The sequence below is a fragment of the Azolla caroliniana genome, unplaced genomic scaffold (genome assembly GCF_043228905.1).
Source record: "Azolla caroliniana isolate FFs.n. ecotype wild unplaced genomic scaffold, voAzoCaro1.0.p SCAF_84, whole genome shotgun sequence".
Taxonomy (NCBI): domain Eukaryota; kingdom Viridiplantae; phylum Streptophyta; class Polypodiopsida; order Salviniales; family Salviniaceae; genus Azolla; species Azolla caroliniana.
The window spans coordinates 28638-45841 of record NW_028230519.1 but is presented as its reverse complement, the minus strand read 5'-3'; the positions used below and the strand labels follow the sequence as shown (position 1 = coordinate 45841).

The following is a 17204-nucleotide window of genomic DNA, read 5'->3' as shown; positions in this document are numbered from 1 at the left end:
AAATTCCCTCTTAATTATTAAGGTGCCAAGACATTCAACTGCCCCCTTCCACATAGAGGCATGAAATGAATCAAAACGGTATAATGAAAATAGAATTGTAAAATCTGAAATGGAATATCCAAGTAAAATTTGTAATGTGTTCTTTAGCCTTAAATCGATCTTCCGTTAGTTCGGTTCTATGCAAAGAGCATCCATTCTCGAGGGGGATGGTTGTATCCTCGTCATTAGTTTCTTGAACCTCATAAGAGGAAATTTTCGAAGATTGGGGGAGTCAATCAAATCCTTCTCTAATCTTTTTTCATCTCGCAGGTGTTGGAACTTACGAAGGCTACGTTTATAAGGTGGACGGACTATCGACATACGAATTACCCACCAATTCTCATCATTCATGTTGTGATGCATCAAGAGTTGGCGTTAATGTGATTCTTTTGAAGCTACGGTGGGGGGGGGGGGTAAGACCTTATGTATGCCAACGTTGAGAGAGAGATAGGAAGGATTCTTCATTGGGAGAGGGCCATGGCCCCATTGGATTCAAAGGAAGAACACACACACACACACACACAAGCGTGTGTATACACACACAGTATCTCTCTCTCTCTCTCTCTCTATGTGTTTGTCTGTCTGTGTCAGTCTATGTCTTCAATAGTACGTGGTTTTTCTTTCACTAGTACAAACACACACACACACACACACACACACACAAACACACACACACAGCCTCTATCTCTCTCTCTCTCTCTGACTCTCTCTCTGACTCTCTCTCTGACTCTCTCTGTCTGTCCGCTTCTGTCTCTCTGCTTCTATTTCGCTGTCTTCCTTCATATACATATGCATATGCATACATACACATACACTGAAGTTCCACACCTTCATTCATTATGTATATTATTCTGAGTCTGACCTTACACACACACACACACACACTCACTCACACACAGACCCAAATCTCTCTAAAAGACATACATACATACATAACCATGAGTATAAGTATACCGTATAACTATCTATCTACATATGTCTATCTATCTATACCTATCTATACCTATCTATGCATACATACATACATACATACATACATACATACATACATATATGTATATGTATGTATATAACACAGAGGGCCCCTCCCCTTCCCTCTCATCTTCATTCCCTCTCTTTCTCTCTCTCTCTCTCTCTCTGCAACTCTCTCTGCACACAACTGAGAAATATCAGCATTGCAGCTTTCTCATCTCTCACTCTCTCTCTCTCTCTCTCACACTCATGCTCTGTTGTTACCCATTACCTATCTCTCTCTCTCTCTGTGTCTGTGTTCTTCCTGTCTTTCTTCTTCTTCTCTGCCATTGCCCGCTGTACCTTCTCACATAATTCGCTTCATCTTCTTTCTTTTCTTCTGATTACCAATTCAATATAGTGTGTTTTGTCTGCGTGAGACAGACAGACATTCAGACACACCCAGAGAGACAGAGAGAGCTGTGAGCTCTGAGAGAGAGAGAGAGAGAGACAGAGAGAGAGCTATGAGAGCTTTATATACTAATCAATAGAATGATCTCTGATCATGCTGCCATTACAGAGGGGGCCTTCTGGCCCTTAACCACATGAACAACGCTTGCTCCTGCTACTGATGATGCTGCGGCTTCTTCTTCTTCTTCTGCAGCTCAGCTTTTTTCTCGTTTAGTAAACCAAACCAAATCTCGGACTGCTGCAGCTTATCCATTCTTGTTCTTATTCCTAAAACAGATGGAGCCATTTTCCTAAATCAATGAATTGGCTCAAACCATACAACACAAACACAATTAATTAAACTACGCAATTAATTACAGTACTGTAGACGGTGGCATATATGTTTATGCTTCTCCAGCTGCTGCTCATAATAGCAATAATGGTGGTGTCCCTACCGCTAATTAATTAGTTAATTCATTAATTTGCATGATTAACTCGCCTGCATACTACTCTATTACGGTTATTATTAGAATTTGCTTGAAGACACATAACCTCATGTCGACCTGCTTCTGGTCTTAAATTAAGTATTGTTTCTAGCTATAACTAATGGTAATTTATCCTAAAATCTGCCATTAAAGTAAAGAGCATATATACGATAAAGACAGAGTAAAATGGAGGGCCCCAGGAATATGTTCTCTGCTGCATCAACACAATATACTGCTAATAATCATAATGGTAACAGTAACAGCAGCAGTAGCCATCATCGTGTCAATGAAGATGGCGGTAGTAGCAGTCCTAACCACACCTTGCAGCAGCAGCAGCAGTTGAATTTACTGCAGGCGGCGGCGCAAAACCCAGGTGCAGGCACCATAGCCATAGCCATAGGGCAGCAACAGCAACAGCAGAATGCAGAGCAATGCAGCAGAAAGTCGAGCTCCTCCTCTGCCTCCGATCGAATGGAGGTGGAAGCAGCGGAGAGGTCCAGCCGCGGATTGGGAGGCATGGCGGAGGCCGCCGATCAACAGCAGTATCATCAGCTCTACCATCACGAGCTGAACCGCCTGGCGCAGCTGCAGAGCTCGGGCGCCGCCTCCACAGGGTTTGCAGGTTTAGGCGGCTTCCTAGGCGGCTCGTCGTCGTCGTCGTCCTCCTCTCTGGTGCGCAGCAACTCCACTCTCGGCTTGGCTTCTGCTGGCCACGATCAATCCGCCGGACATTACCCTACTGCTTCTACGGATTTCTCAGCCATGATGGCCGGCAGTACTGATCTTTATTATGGCCTCCGTACCGCCGCCTCCAGCCGTACAGGCGAGGACAGTAATAGCAATTCCATGGCGTCTGTTTACGATGCAATGGCTGCAGCTCGCTCCAGTCTATATCATTCCCCTCTGCTCAGCAATCCATACGCTTCTCTCCAAAATTCAGGTATATGTATATATGAATGAATGTATGTATGTACATAATATATGCATATATGTGTGTAGTAAATCATTGATTAGATATATTGTTCCTTCGACTGATTAATCCATGGATTAATATCGTGTTTCCCTCTAAAAGCATTCATGGGCAAGTCTGTGGGAAATTGACACAATGCGGCCTGCCGATCAATCCGCAGATGAATAATGCCACGGCTCATGAAGGATTTTGATTTAAAAGTTCTTTTTCTTTTCGTAAAGTTCGCGACAGCAACGTATTGCATGGAATTTTTTGCTCTGTTCCTCGTATTCTTCTGTGTCGAGAAGAGCTAGAGAGAGAGAGAGACAGACAGACAGACACAGAGATGGAGATGTGAGAGAATGTTGGACAGGAAAATCAGAGTGGAAAGAGTATCGTTTACGTATAGAGGACCGCTGTCTTGCTTTCGTGCTTTTTTGAGCATGATTTCTGTCACTACAAGAAGCGCGTTCTTCTCCTCTGTTTTTTTTTGCTTTCGTGGCTTTTTTGAGCATGATTTCTGTCACTATAAACAAACGCGTTCTTCTTCTTCTTCTTCTTCTTCTGCTTCTTCTCTGCAACTATGCGTTTTGCTTTTTCCATTACGTCCACTTTTGCGTTTCTGGTTTGGCACCCACAATTGCGGAAAAAGCAAAAACTCAAAAAAAGCTTCTAGAAAAGCACAGAAAGTGAAGAGGAAAACGAGCAAAGAAAGTACACACACTCCCTACCTACATTGAAAGATATTTAAGCGAGAAGACAAGAAGCAAAAAGCAAAAGGAGAGAGAGAGAGAGAGAGAGAGAGAGAGAGAGGGGAAACGAGAAAAACAAGTCAAAGAAGAGGCTTCCCTGTCAGTGGGTACTAGTAGGAGTAAGTAGTATGTGATGTTGAAAGAAAGCAAGCAACCATGAATTCAATAAAATGTGAAAGGAAATGATATAAGCAGGAAGGCTGTGTGTGTGTGAGATGAAGCTGGGAAAGATAATAGTAGCAAGTAGTAGGAATTAACGGTTGGATTGATTAGCTAGAAACCAAGCCTCTGTGATGATGAATGATGAATGATGAATGATGAATGACGGATGATGAATGATGGATGATGGATGAATGATGAATGATCTGATTGATTTTGATTGAATTTGATGGACATCTGCTAATTCTACTACTACTACAATTACTTTTGTGTTTTTTGGTTTTGTTTTTTTAGGGTTGGTTCCTATGGGCCTCCTCCAGCAGCAGCAGCCAGTGGGCATGGTTGTGTTCACACCTGCCCAGCTCCGGGAGCTGCAGCACCAGGCACTTGTGCTGAAATACATCATGAATGGTGTGAATGTGCCCTTGGAGCTTGTCCACCCTCTCATCATCAGACCAGGTTCTGCAGCAGGAGTAGGGGCAGCAGCAGGACTCTTGTCAGCTGCTGCTTCATCACCTCACCATCTGCTTCACCATCCCCATCACCATCATCTTGCCAATCGTAAGCACCCTAAACCCTAATCTTTTTATGTATCTTCTTTTGCTCCATTCTTTTCCATGATTCCAACACACATTTCACCCACTCTGCTCTGCTCTCTCTCTCTCTCATATCACCCATCCCCTGAATCCAATGGCTTTTGTAGACCTTGAAAATTCCACCATATAGTGTAAATATACAATCCCATCACAATGCCTTTTCTAATGTCTGATTTTTGTAAGGGGCTTGCTTGTCATATCACATGATCCTCTCTCTCTCTCTCTCTCTACATGTGTGTGTGTATGTATATACATATGTATTTGGCACAAGTTTTAGTGGGTCACTTTTCAGTTTGTTGGAAATGATAGATAGACTCTTCCTTCCATACATAGTTTGAGGCCAACCACTTGAGATTCCTCTTCTTTTCCTCCGCACACTTGGTTTCATTTAAAACTCTTATTATTTCCGTAGATCTTCCTCGTGTTTTTGTCCAGGGCATGTGTGTTTCTCTCCTAATCACATGGCGTGCGTGTTTTCCGATAGATCCTCATGTGTGGATAAATGCTCTCTACTCATTGAGCCGATTGGAAATAGAAAATAATGAATTTTCGTGAAAGACTACGAGTCGAGTCGGTAGGAATTTACTAGACTGTGTATCAAGCATACGAGGTCGTGAATTTCGACCAAGAATTATATTGAATAAGATTAGTTGTCCTCGAAATTCGAGGTCAAAACTACTTCTGTTGCTCTCCCAATAAGGTAAATGTAAAAACATACAAAGAGACTTGACATTTTGCTATGTCATGGGTTCTATTTTGTTTATTATTCCAAAGTATTGTGCATGGTTTAGATGCATCATCACATTCATCCCTGAGCTCTTTCTAGAATTTTCAATATTGTCCGGATATATCCAATGCCAACATTTTATGACATTTATTGATTCAAGACAAAATCTCTTTCATACGACACAAGTGCCTTTTTTAATAGATCTAGTTGTTTAAAACATTGAAGCAACTAATTATGTCACGTTTCCAAATGATTGCATTGGGAATTAATTCCCAATCTCCTAATGGCAATGCTTTTCTTTTAAGTAAAAAGAAAAGATCATCAAGGAAGCCTATGTTTTGAAGATTGCAATGTAGCAATCTATGCATAGTTTTGAACTTTGTTGCATGTTGGCTTTGTGTTAGAGGTAGGCCAATTGAGTTCCAAAAAAATACGTTGTTATTTCCATGAATCATAAGTGTGATGTCTTAGCCCATGCATAGACTCTTGGCTGTTGACAAAGTGGTAAATGCTCCATTGGAAATGTATACATTCTTATATTTAAACCTTCTCTATCAAAATAATTTGCAGGACCTAATCTAAATTCAGTTAATTTATTTATTAGAGAGGACTAAGGGCCTATCGAGAGGGATGATTGTCTTCCCAAACAAGTGCCTATGATCGAGAGGGATGAATGTTAAAATAATTGATAGGACGTGTCTATTTTCAAATGTGAAAGTGCTCATATTTGGTTCATTGCCCACCTCTGAGGCCATGGACTAGCCCCACTTGCTATAATGTAGTAGGAAAAAGGCCAAACCCTAGAGAATCTAACCCTTTTGCAAAGAGAGAGAGAGAGAGAGAGAGAGAGAGAGAGAGAGAGAGAGAGAGAGATTAAGTGGCTATTGACACAACAACTTATGATGATATTGTAGTGCCATGGGGTGGGTATAGGCTGGGGTTTGGAGTTAATGCCGACCCGGAGCCAGGAAGATGCAGGCGGACGGACGGAAAGAAGTGGCGATGCTCGAGGGATGTGGTGCCCGACCAGAAGTACTGCGAGCGGCACATTCACAGAGGGAGGCATCGTGCACGTGGAAAGCTCAACAATGCCTCTGAGGCGGCCATGGCCCAACAGAGCCAACAACAACAACAACAACAACAACAGGCAGTGTCTACATCTACTACTACATCTTCATCGTGCCCCGCGGGTCTCTCTAGCGTAGTGACCAATTCCAATAATAACAATGTTTCGTCTATGTCATCGACGGGCACGGCAGTGTCCTCGGGTACGCGGTCACCCCTAGGTTCTGCTGGCCTACCTTCCAATGCACCCCCCCACAATGCCCAACAACTGCAACAAAGACCACAACAGAACCAACAGCAGTTACAGTTACACCCACAAAACCTGCAGCAGCAGCCATCATCACATCTATCAAACCAACAGCAGTTATTTCAACAGCAGCAATTGCAGCTACAGCTCCAGCAGCAGCAAAACAGCCATCATCAACATAGTAGTAGCTCTACTAATCATGGTATCAGGCCTTACAACTCTGCATCCCCCAGCGAGGCCTCGGGTGCCTCTGTTGGATCCTCTGTCACTGCATCCCAGCACTACATGCACACCTTGCAGCAGCCCCACACCTCTTCTGCCGGCAAAGATTCGCTCCGGTAAGTCTATCTCCATCTTCGCAAAGAGCTTTTGATTTGCAGTTTTTTTAGAGTTAAGGTCTTTCCCGTGCAACGATTCCGCTTTAAGGTTTTGGGTTTATACAATAAGGGATTTTGCATATTATAATAGAGGAGTTTGGGTGGTTTAAGGTTTCTTGACAAAGGGTTTAGGACTGCATAGGGTTTATGACGAAGGATTTGGGGCTGTTCAAGGTTTCAGGATTTAGGATTTTTTAGGGTTTAAGAGTCAGCATTTGGGTTGTTTAGGGTTTTCAATGGTGGATGAATGAAGGGTTTACAGTTGTTCATATTTAGGATGGTGTTTTTGTTTTTAACAATGAACGATATATTGTTAAGGATTTAGACTGAGGGTTGAAAGGCTCACAATTAACGGGTTAGGGGATAGGCTAAAGGGTGGTTTCTTTCGAATGATTAAGGATGGTGTTCAGGTTTACAATGAAGGATCTAAATGAACAGGATTATGTGAATGGAGGAAACTAGTCTAAGGTTTATGCAGCCTGAAAAGTTACCATATTTGCTATTCATTGTTTTTTTGTGGACAGATATATGAGTGGAATTGCTGGTAGAAGTGATCTTGATCTAGGTGCAGAGCAAATGCAACTTTTCGCTGAAGCTTCAGGTAGCACAAGAGCAACAAACATGAGCCAAGATTTTCAATCAATGAACCAACAACAAAGTGGAGGTTTAAATATAATCTCATCTATTAATAACAATATGAACTCGTGGCGATCTCATGCATCAATGCAACAATCTAGAGCTCCTTCTCCAAGCCCAACCGCGACAATATCACAACAATCGATGAAGGAAAGTAGCCCTTCGGCTATGATGCAATATACCTCTCCTCAATTGAGAACATTACTCGGAAGCGATTTTAACCTGATGCCAACAGAACCAAGCGGACAGCAACACCATCAATACTCTAACTTCCTCGGCGGTGGTTATGGTTCAGTTACAGAGGCAGTTACAAGAGATCAATCACAAGAGAGCCAACCTCTGCGACACTTCTTTGATGATTGGCCAAGATCAAAGGATGCATCCACTCTCTCATGGTCGGATGTTGAGGATGAAAAGCCGCATCATCATCGGAATTCTTCCACTACACAACTTTCAATTTCAATACCTATATCAGGAAACTCCTCAGATTTCAATAACACAACTTCAGGGTCACCTAATGATCCGGGATCGAAGCTAAAACTGTCTCCTTTGAAGTTATCGATGTCAAGAGGAGGGGAGGATGAGATTCCTCTAGGTGTAGAGCTTGGGGTTGGGATGGGACTAGGAATACATGAAGATCATAGGAATCATAACCATCACCATGATCATCATGTCGGCCAACAAAATCAAGCTAATTGGATTCCGATTGCCTGGGAAACACCAGTTGGTGGCCCTTTGGCTGAAGTTCTTCAGTCAAGCACTCCGAGATCAAGTAATAAGAATTCAGGTGGTCTTAATCTCATGACTGAGGGATGGGAGGAGGAGAGCCCTCGAGGTAGCCCACCATTGACCTCTTCTTCACCTTCAAGAGGTAACATTGAAAACCCAAAGTACTAGTTTTTGAAAAGATTGAATTGAAACCTGAAGTGGAGCGTTAACTATTTGAAAACTGGAATGTATTGTCATGTTTAACAGATAGAAAAGAAGCAAGTAAAGGGGTAAATTCTGGAGATGTAGATGCATTGAAAGGTACTGATTGAGCTTCGGATGGTATCCAAACGATCTCCTACTTGCCTTAAACCTACTAAATCCAATCTGAACATAGCCTAACATTAACCTGAACCTCAGGCCACTCTTAGTCCTAACCCCAAAACATGACCTGTTAATTCTTAACACCACAGCGTAAACCCCAAAACATTTAACAAAAGAAACTCTCTTAGGCTAGAATATGTATCATCTGGAGTGTTGATAATGCTTCAATATATCATAGCTTGATGTAGGATTACAAATATTGCATGCATTACCAACACTCGTCTTGATGCATTGACTTTGTAGACACATTGTTCATGGATCTTTGCGAGATGCACGGTTGTGTGTTGTCGCCTTCTGGAGATGCTTTTTTCCACATGCAAATTGTCTCCGAAAATTTGCATGACACCATTTCCCACCAATCGATAAGCTATGCTTGAATGATTTACTTGAAAAATTACTTGGTTCCTAGCATATTTTTGGAATTCTGAAGGATGTTATGGTTGATGTGCGACCAGTTTCCCCAATATGAAATGCTTGTTGGTAGTATTTGTTCATAATTTTACAATACTCTTGGTTATCAAAGAAAAAAATTATTGTATACAAGTGGCCAATATTTTGGCAAGTGTATCACATTAATTCACAATTTTGCTTGAAGGATTTTATGGGTGATGTGCAACCAGTTTCCTGAATATGAAATGCTTGTTGGTAGTATTTGTTCATGATTTTACAATACTCTTGGTTATCAAAAGAAGAAAAAATTTATTGTATACAAGTAAACAATATTTTGGCAAGTGTATCACATTAATTCGCAATTCTGCTCTAAATAAAAGCAGTGCAAGAAGAAATAGATCTCCAATGGCACTTGTGTGAAGCTGATATAGTTCAAACCAAGAAAATGACATCTTTAGGAGGAAGATATAGTTTCTTCAAAATATATTGTTGTGGAGTTTTTGTTTAGACTCCATATTGATCACAATATGGAAAACTAAACTTAATAGCTTGAATCTGTATTTTATTGAAAAGACAATTCAATAACAGTTTCTTAGGCATATGGTAAATATACTATTTTGCATTGCAAGCATGAGGAGACAGTTAATTGTTTTGGTTGAATTTGCTAATTAAACCTGCCAAAAAATAGTTCACAGATATTTTGTTTATGTATTTGTATTAGAAGTTGGCCAGCATAATATTGTACGGTAAAGTTTTTGCCAGCATCTTATTTTCACATTATTAAATATTTTCTCTAGTGTAATTAAGAATAAAACTTGAAAAACAAGACACTGAGAAACAATTTGATGCAGTGCCTTGACATAATTATAAATGTGTGACAGTCAGAGAAGACCACATGAAATATGTAAATAGGGCTCAAGTGCAAGATGAATTTGAACACTTTTGATAGTAAATTTCGCACCATCAAAAGTGATAAGAGTACAAAGATTTTATTTTTGTCTCCAAAGTTGGAAGTATTTGGAGATGTACATGACACTCATTGAAGAATTCTCCAAATGAAAGTTGAATTGACAATGCACATAGTTCATGGGAGAAAAATGTGTCGAAGAAAACTGCTAGCCAGAACAATGTGGAACTTTGTTCACATAATGTGTATGGACTTGGTAAAAAAACATTACTAATGAATATTGCAAATGGAGTGAGCACATTGTAAATGAATAAAAACTCGTGAGTATTTCAATTGATTTTTGTTATTCTACTTTTCAATGATGCTGTTATTTTTTTCAATGGATTAACTATGGTCTGATGTTGGACAACCATGGCATGAAGCAATATAGATCAGAAGTCTGTTCATGAGAAAGATGGAGGATTTTGGGTTTTACGTGGCCATTAACAAAGGTTGAGAGAAACAAACAATGACTATAATAGATCCAAAGTGGTCTTTGAAATTGCCCATGAGAAAGGGCAATGTGTTCAGCCATGTAATGGTGTTAAGGCAACTTATAGGTAGCCGTAAGTACCTCAATTTTGAGATGGGAAGGGAGGACATGAGGTGCTATCCAACATGGGTTATGAATCAAAGAAATAAACATGAGCTATGTTATTCAAAAGAACTAAATGGAGCTTTTTTAATTGCAAGATCAAACAAACAAAATGTAATAACAAAATGATAAGATTCATCCAAGCATATATTCATGAGAAACTTTCATCTAGGCCTGCTAGAACAACACTTTTGGAATCTCAACCTGCATCTAGAGCTCATATGCATAACGTAGCATTACCACCACCAGAAAGTAGAGCACTATCACTACCTCTACTTCCACATCCACTACCAACATTGTAGGTTCAGATTCAAGAGTTTTTGCTATCCACTCACACAGTTTGTCTATATGTGTGCCTTATCATCCAATCACACCTTGCTATGTTAGGTCCATATGTGAGTGGTGCTTCTATATTTGTGCATGAATGCACATCTTTATGTCTATGTTAGCCAACCGAGAAATAAAACAAGTCTTGAGCTTTATTGCACATAAAAGGACCAATGTTAAAGCTGATTTACAAGCAAATTTATTTTAATACCAACTTCACCATCAGCAATTCTGAGTTCATCACAAATATCATTGTTGTTTATTCATTGTGTAGTTTCCAGCATTCCTAAGTCACCGATATCCCTACTAAATACATATATTTCTATTTACGACATATTGTACGCTCTTAATTATTTGTCAAGTTTATATACAAACATGTCATAGCTTCCATTGTCTAATTTGGATACATCACTGCATGCAGATATAAACATAGCTTTATTTCATTTCCTCCCAAAGGCTGCCATTATCATTTTTCTAGTATACAAAGAAAGAAGTTCATTATTCAATCCCTTGCATTCTTTAATTTTTAGGAATTCTCACATTGATCCTAAAAATCCATGTGTTCGAAATTTAACTAGAGCATAATGAATAGATTCGTCAGAAAGAACATGACATTAACCGATTGCTTGCACAGAATGGAAGATTGTATTTGCTAACTACAAAAAGAAATGTGACATCAATGGTACTTCTGGTTGGAAATAAAGATTAGATTAGATTTCTTTTTGTCCAAAAGGACAATTTTGACCTATGGAACAAAATAAACATATCATTTTGTATGGGACTCCTTCCAAAGGAAGGGGTTTACTACTCTTTAGTAAAACCTCTCAATGTGAAAATAATGCATACACACATGTGTTTGCCCTTCTTGGTGAAGCCCATCTAACAAATCAACATACTTCTCATGAATTACATTATATATTGAGCATGTGAAAAGTGATGATGATCGCCCACTAGGTTTTCATAGCAAAGACGGCATATCTTCATAATTGGGTGATGTTTTCATGAAGCTATCTCAACACCCAACCTGTATGGGCGAGTTTGAAGAACTTGGGCCAACTAAGGCTCATGGGGGTAATAGTATGTGGTTGGATATGTTATGGCATTTTTATGTTGTATTGGGGCCAGTATTCAAGGGTTAACATTTGGAATGAAATATTCCAATTGACATTTTAGTATATTGCCACTGCATCCTTAACGCCTCCAGTAATCTCTCCTCAATGATCACATACATAGCATTACCTGAGTGGAAATGAAGAGTGACAATGATGGGGCCTTCAGTGTTATTGATCATCTCTCTATAACTGTCACCTTTGAAGTGATGTAAGTTTTCTCTAGTGACCTTATGTTGGTTATGAACAGCTTCAAATGGCTCCAGCAACCTCTTTGGCAAAAAAGAGGCTCTAACGCAAGGACATTCATCATTAATTCATTTCATGGCTGTATAATATCAAGGAATGGATCTTGCTTGTACTTGATGGGACATACTGCTGTGCAGTCACAATAGTGTGATTACAACCCTCAAAAGCCTCATGAAGACAGAATGGTGGGTGATTTCCATCTTAATCCAGACACAAACCTTTCCGAAACTTCTTTTTTAAGCGTGTGGGATTGTCAATTGGGAATTGCTTATTATTCTCCACTACTCATTGAGAACAGTCCTTCGAGTTGAACTAATCCGACATCTTTCTGGATCATTCTTTCCTCATGCCATCTTAGAGATGACAAACAATCAAGATCTGAAAATGTACATAAGTTTCGACCCCACAATGACCCTTGATCTTACTTGGGATACTATACCGCAATAAGAGTTCTCAGTAGGATAACTGAAAACCCTAATCTTGTGATAATGCCCGCTCTATGATTATCAAGGAATATGTAGATCCTCGCATAATGACTTTTAATATTAGGAGGCACATTATAATGCAATAACGATCTCTTCTGTGGAAAAAGCAAGGTTACTTATTGTGTTTTCATGTTCATCCTACAGGTCCCTTAGAATGCACCCTCAACCATAGGAGAGATTATAAAGTGGCACGGGTTCTCAATAGGGAAGGCAATGTCCCTTATCATGTTTTAGTCTCCTCGTTTGTTGCAGAATGATTTATATTTTATCCCCATGCCACACTAAATGATGATCGACATGAGGTATATGTCAAAACAATTTCATAGACCATGATATCTTCCACAGTTAAGAATTTTTCAAATCTAATACAACCTTGAAGAAATTCCTAGTGCTTTGCTATTTTTGGTATATAGAAGCAAAATAGGTAACATATGCCTTCTTCCTACCTAGTATTCAGCTAACTCCGGGTTTCTATTTTATATGTTTAGTAATTGTGCATCAGTGCAATGTTGTCTCACTCTATTGGGCATGGTTGTCTTGCTGTCAGCTTGAGCATCAGCCAGTCGCCCTAGGTAATTTTTCTAATTCTAAGTATTAATGAAACTTACAATATGTTGGGCTTTTCTATATTTTCTATGCTTGGTATCCTAAAACCCAAGAATCGGAGAAGGCCTCTAGAAACTCAGATTTCCAAGGTGCTGTGTAAAATATGCACATCCAAATGTTTTTCAACATGCAAAATTGCAAACATACCAGATGTATAGGGTGCAGCTAGGTGAATGAAATTTCCATTCATTATATTTCTGTGGTAAGAATTTAATATCCATGGTAATCTCTGAAAATATTGATCACATGATGATCTAATGTGGAAAGCCAGTGGATACAAGGAGCGGTCTCCAATGCCATGCAATACAGGCTTTCATCTCATGAAGATACACCATATATGAGATATAGTTCTAGTTGGCATCTTCTATGTCAATGACAAAGAGCTAAACTCTAGTTTTCATTACTCCTTTCTGGTTACAATATCTGATTGTATATCACAAAGACTATCCTTGGTAATATCCATGAGGAAGAACTGTGTCAAAGTTCTCTTCCTTGGTGGATCTCATATATCCCTTGGTCTTGTCTATATCTCATGATCTCTAAGAGGAAGAGTACACCTATATTATTATTTTAGGTCAAAATGACATATAAGATTGAGTAAAAGGTTACATTTTAAAATGTTATCTCATCTTGAGAACAACAAACCATAATAAATATAAATATATAAGTAGAATAGCCTATGGTGCCAGAGAATCTCATAGCTGAGCATTAAACATTCTGGACGTGGACTGAAACCTCTGTTCTCAAAATATCACCGCCATGGGCCGATCCCAAATGGAGAGGCCTTCAAAGTGAGGGAAGCACCTTTGGTATTTTGATAATGGTTTTATTATCTTGCCAAGGTTAACAAGATTGTTGTCCAGATAGACGTGGTGGCCTACATGCATGACAAGTTGTTGTTACCTTATCTATCATAACCCTTTTTGAGTGTTGTGGTCAACCCCCTACTTGTAGAATGAGTAATGGAGCTAAAGAAACTTGTAATAGTTCTTTGTTGATGGGATGTTGTTATTTGATGACAGAAGTGCCAGCATTTTCTAGTGTAGACAATCCAAGTGAAATTGGATTGGGGATGGTGCATTTATATTATGCCATGAGATTTGTGCCTTTTTTGCATTTCAGCATACCAATAATGATTATCCATGTTCAACCAGCTGTTTTGATGACATAAGTGCCAACCTTGATGAGTACCCTTGCTTTGGAGTCCTCAGATTCTTTGGTTACCAGTCATTTATTGGAATAGTACTCATCAAATAGCTCCCAGCCCTGCTCAGCTCATATCATGAGACACTGATGCTTTGCTCCTTATCATGTGCACAATAATAAACACTAAAGGTATTATCCATATATGTCAAGGTTTGTGCCCTATTAAGGCTCAATCCTAACAATCAGCAACGGAGGATCTCTCTCTCTCTCTCTCTCTCTCTCACACACACACACACACACACACACACACACACACACCCTTCTCTTCGAGGCGTGTATGTGAACACAAGGGCACATCCCTGCTCTCCTTTTCAAGGGCATGTTCGTGCTCTCCTTTTCGAGGGGTGTTTGTGAACATGAGGAAAGTCTGTCTTGGCGTATTTCAACGCACGGTGTGCTCATGTTGCTTGTGTGGCCATGGTTCGAGAAACCGTGGTTTGTTGGCATCAACATGTTCGTGGTGCGGTCATGGGCTTGGCGACATTGTGTTTGTGCTCTCACCTCTTCAGAGGCGTGTTCGTGATCTTCTGTTCGTGTTGGCGTTGGAGGTTGGGATCATCGGAGAAGAGAGTGCGGTCGGTGCTTCCCGTTCGCCGTTAGTGGTTTGTGGTTAGGGTGGTTGTGGGTAACACCTTGCTCCCCCCCTGGAAACCCTATGATTTTGTTCCTCCCTTTCTTGTACTCAAGTTTGGTCGAAACGGCCGTCGTAAATTTTTCTCACAACTCGTAAGCCATTTTAACATTTGTTTTTATGTACCTTTGTGCTTTACTATCATGAGTTTCCTTGTTGCCACTTTGTCTAAACTGTCAGGTAATCGTCGTCCCTCGTCGCGCTCGCAAGAATACTCGCTTGACTCCATACTCATAACGGACCACTCAATGTTAAGGTCAGCGGAAAAGGGAAAACTCGACAAGATATCACTCGTTGAGGACAGAACGACTTGACAAAACTCGTCGGGCGAAAGGGTGCCAGCATTTGTCGACTGTTTCACTCGACGAGCGCTTAAGCTCGTATTGCAAGAAGTACACCAACCCCCTCCCCCCTCACTGAGACTCCCTAGTCCAAGGCCCCCATGGTCCCGCCCAACATCACGCACACGAATCTTCGTGACACCATTTAAAAAAACTTGAACACGAACCAAACCGTTTAAACCGTTAAGCCACAGTTTCGCGGTTCAGTTCGGTTCAAACCGAACCATTGCCGATTATTACTTAATCCCCAATTTCACACAATCATATGAGTTAATAATCATGACTAAAGTTCTGCTCCATATCTGTTAAGTTGTGTGGTTATGAAGGTTCTGTTAAGTTCTGCATCTATGAAGGTTCAATGATTGAAATATTTTAAAATGGCATTTCTAAAACATAGTATACTTCAGGGTATTCTAAAACATATTCGAAACATAAACTACACATTTTTTAAACAACAATGTAGTGCAGCCCATACCAGACCCAAGGCCAAACAAAGGAAGATTGCAAGACACCCTGCAATTAGACTGCAATTAGACATTAGAGCAGTTTTGAATAATAAAAGAGGAAATATTAAGAAGATAAAGCTCCAAAATATGACATCAAAATGTGTGTGGGAAGCATTTAAGAGTCATAATGTATCTATGGAGAAAATGCTTTTCAGTGAATCATATGTCTCATAAAAACACCCACAAATGTAGCGCAATGAAAAAATTATTTGATAAGCAACTCTAAGAGAACCAAAAGTACACATATGAGATTATACATCACCAAAGACAAGTAAAATGTTCTGCAATCTCTACACTTAATACAAAGAACTTATTCAGAAAAATAAGGAGAAAATGAGAAGTTAATTGAAATTTTCACGAAACTTAGAACAAAGTACACGCATAAATTAACTTTTGGGGAAATATAAAGTGGAAAACATGTAGAGAATTGTTGTTGATTAACTCTTGTGGATTTATGTGTCATGGTTCTCTTCTATCAGACTTCTTTCTTCACTATTACGGATGTATGCAGAAGTCTTACAATTTTGGTCAATTCCCAAGACATGATACCTTGAAGGTATCAAACCTAAAATGCTTCAATGGACGAGAAAGGACATACTCGTTGAGATATGTGACATGTTTAATCATGCATTGTACCAAGATATGCCTCACCATTGGAGTACAACTTGGATAGAAACTCCACATAAAGAGGTTTGATGTAAATTATGAACAATCAAGATCAATTCTCCAATGGCAAAGTTATTTAGATGTATAATAGAAACAAAGTTGAGTGAATGGGCTCACATGAACAGAATTTCATTTGAAAAGTAAAAAGCTATATTGTTGCTTGACGGTCTTAAAAGAAAGTTTTTGTGTCCCATGAGCATTGAGATGTATGGAAGAACTCCAATTGCAAATTAAAGCCAGTGGACAAGAAAGGAAACACTCACTGAGATATATGAATGTTTAATCATACATTGTAGCAAGGTATGCCTCAGAATTGGAGTACAACTTGGATCAAACCACTACATAAATGGCTTGATGTGAATTATGGACAATCAAGATCAATCCTCAAATAGCGAAGTTATTTGGATGCATTATAGAAACAAAGTTGAGAGCATAGACCAACTGAACAGAATGACATTTGAAAATTAAAGAGCTATATTGTTGCTTTATGGGCTTAAAAGAAAGTTTTTGATAGCGTGTCCCCTGAGCATTGTTGGAGGTGCACAGAAGAACTCCAAATGCAAAGGGAATTCATGCATGCAATCTGGCATATCTACGAAAGGTGTTATATAGTGTGTTGATG

At 39.7% G+C, this 17204-nt stretch overlaps 1 protein-coding gene across 1 annotated transcript; it reads left to right on the top strand.

Moving 5' to 3' along the window:
* The first annotated feature begins 2463 nt into the window (after window positions 1-2463).
* LOC147849302 (uncharacterized) lies at window positions 2464-9009 on the top strand. The gene is made up of 5 exons (XM_087337665.1): window positions 2464-2865; window positions 4080-4346; window positions 6023-6758; window positions 7322-8304; window positions 8409-9009. Exons 1-5 carry the CDS (start codon window positions 2688-2690, stop codon window positions 8471-8473), a joined length of 2229 nt encoding a protein of 742 aa, XP_087193791.1. The 5' UTR covers window positions 2464-2687; the 3' UTR covers window positions 8474-9009.
* Window positions 9010-17204: the final 8195 nt, after the last annotated feature.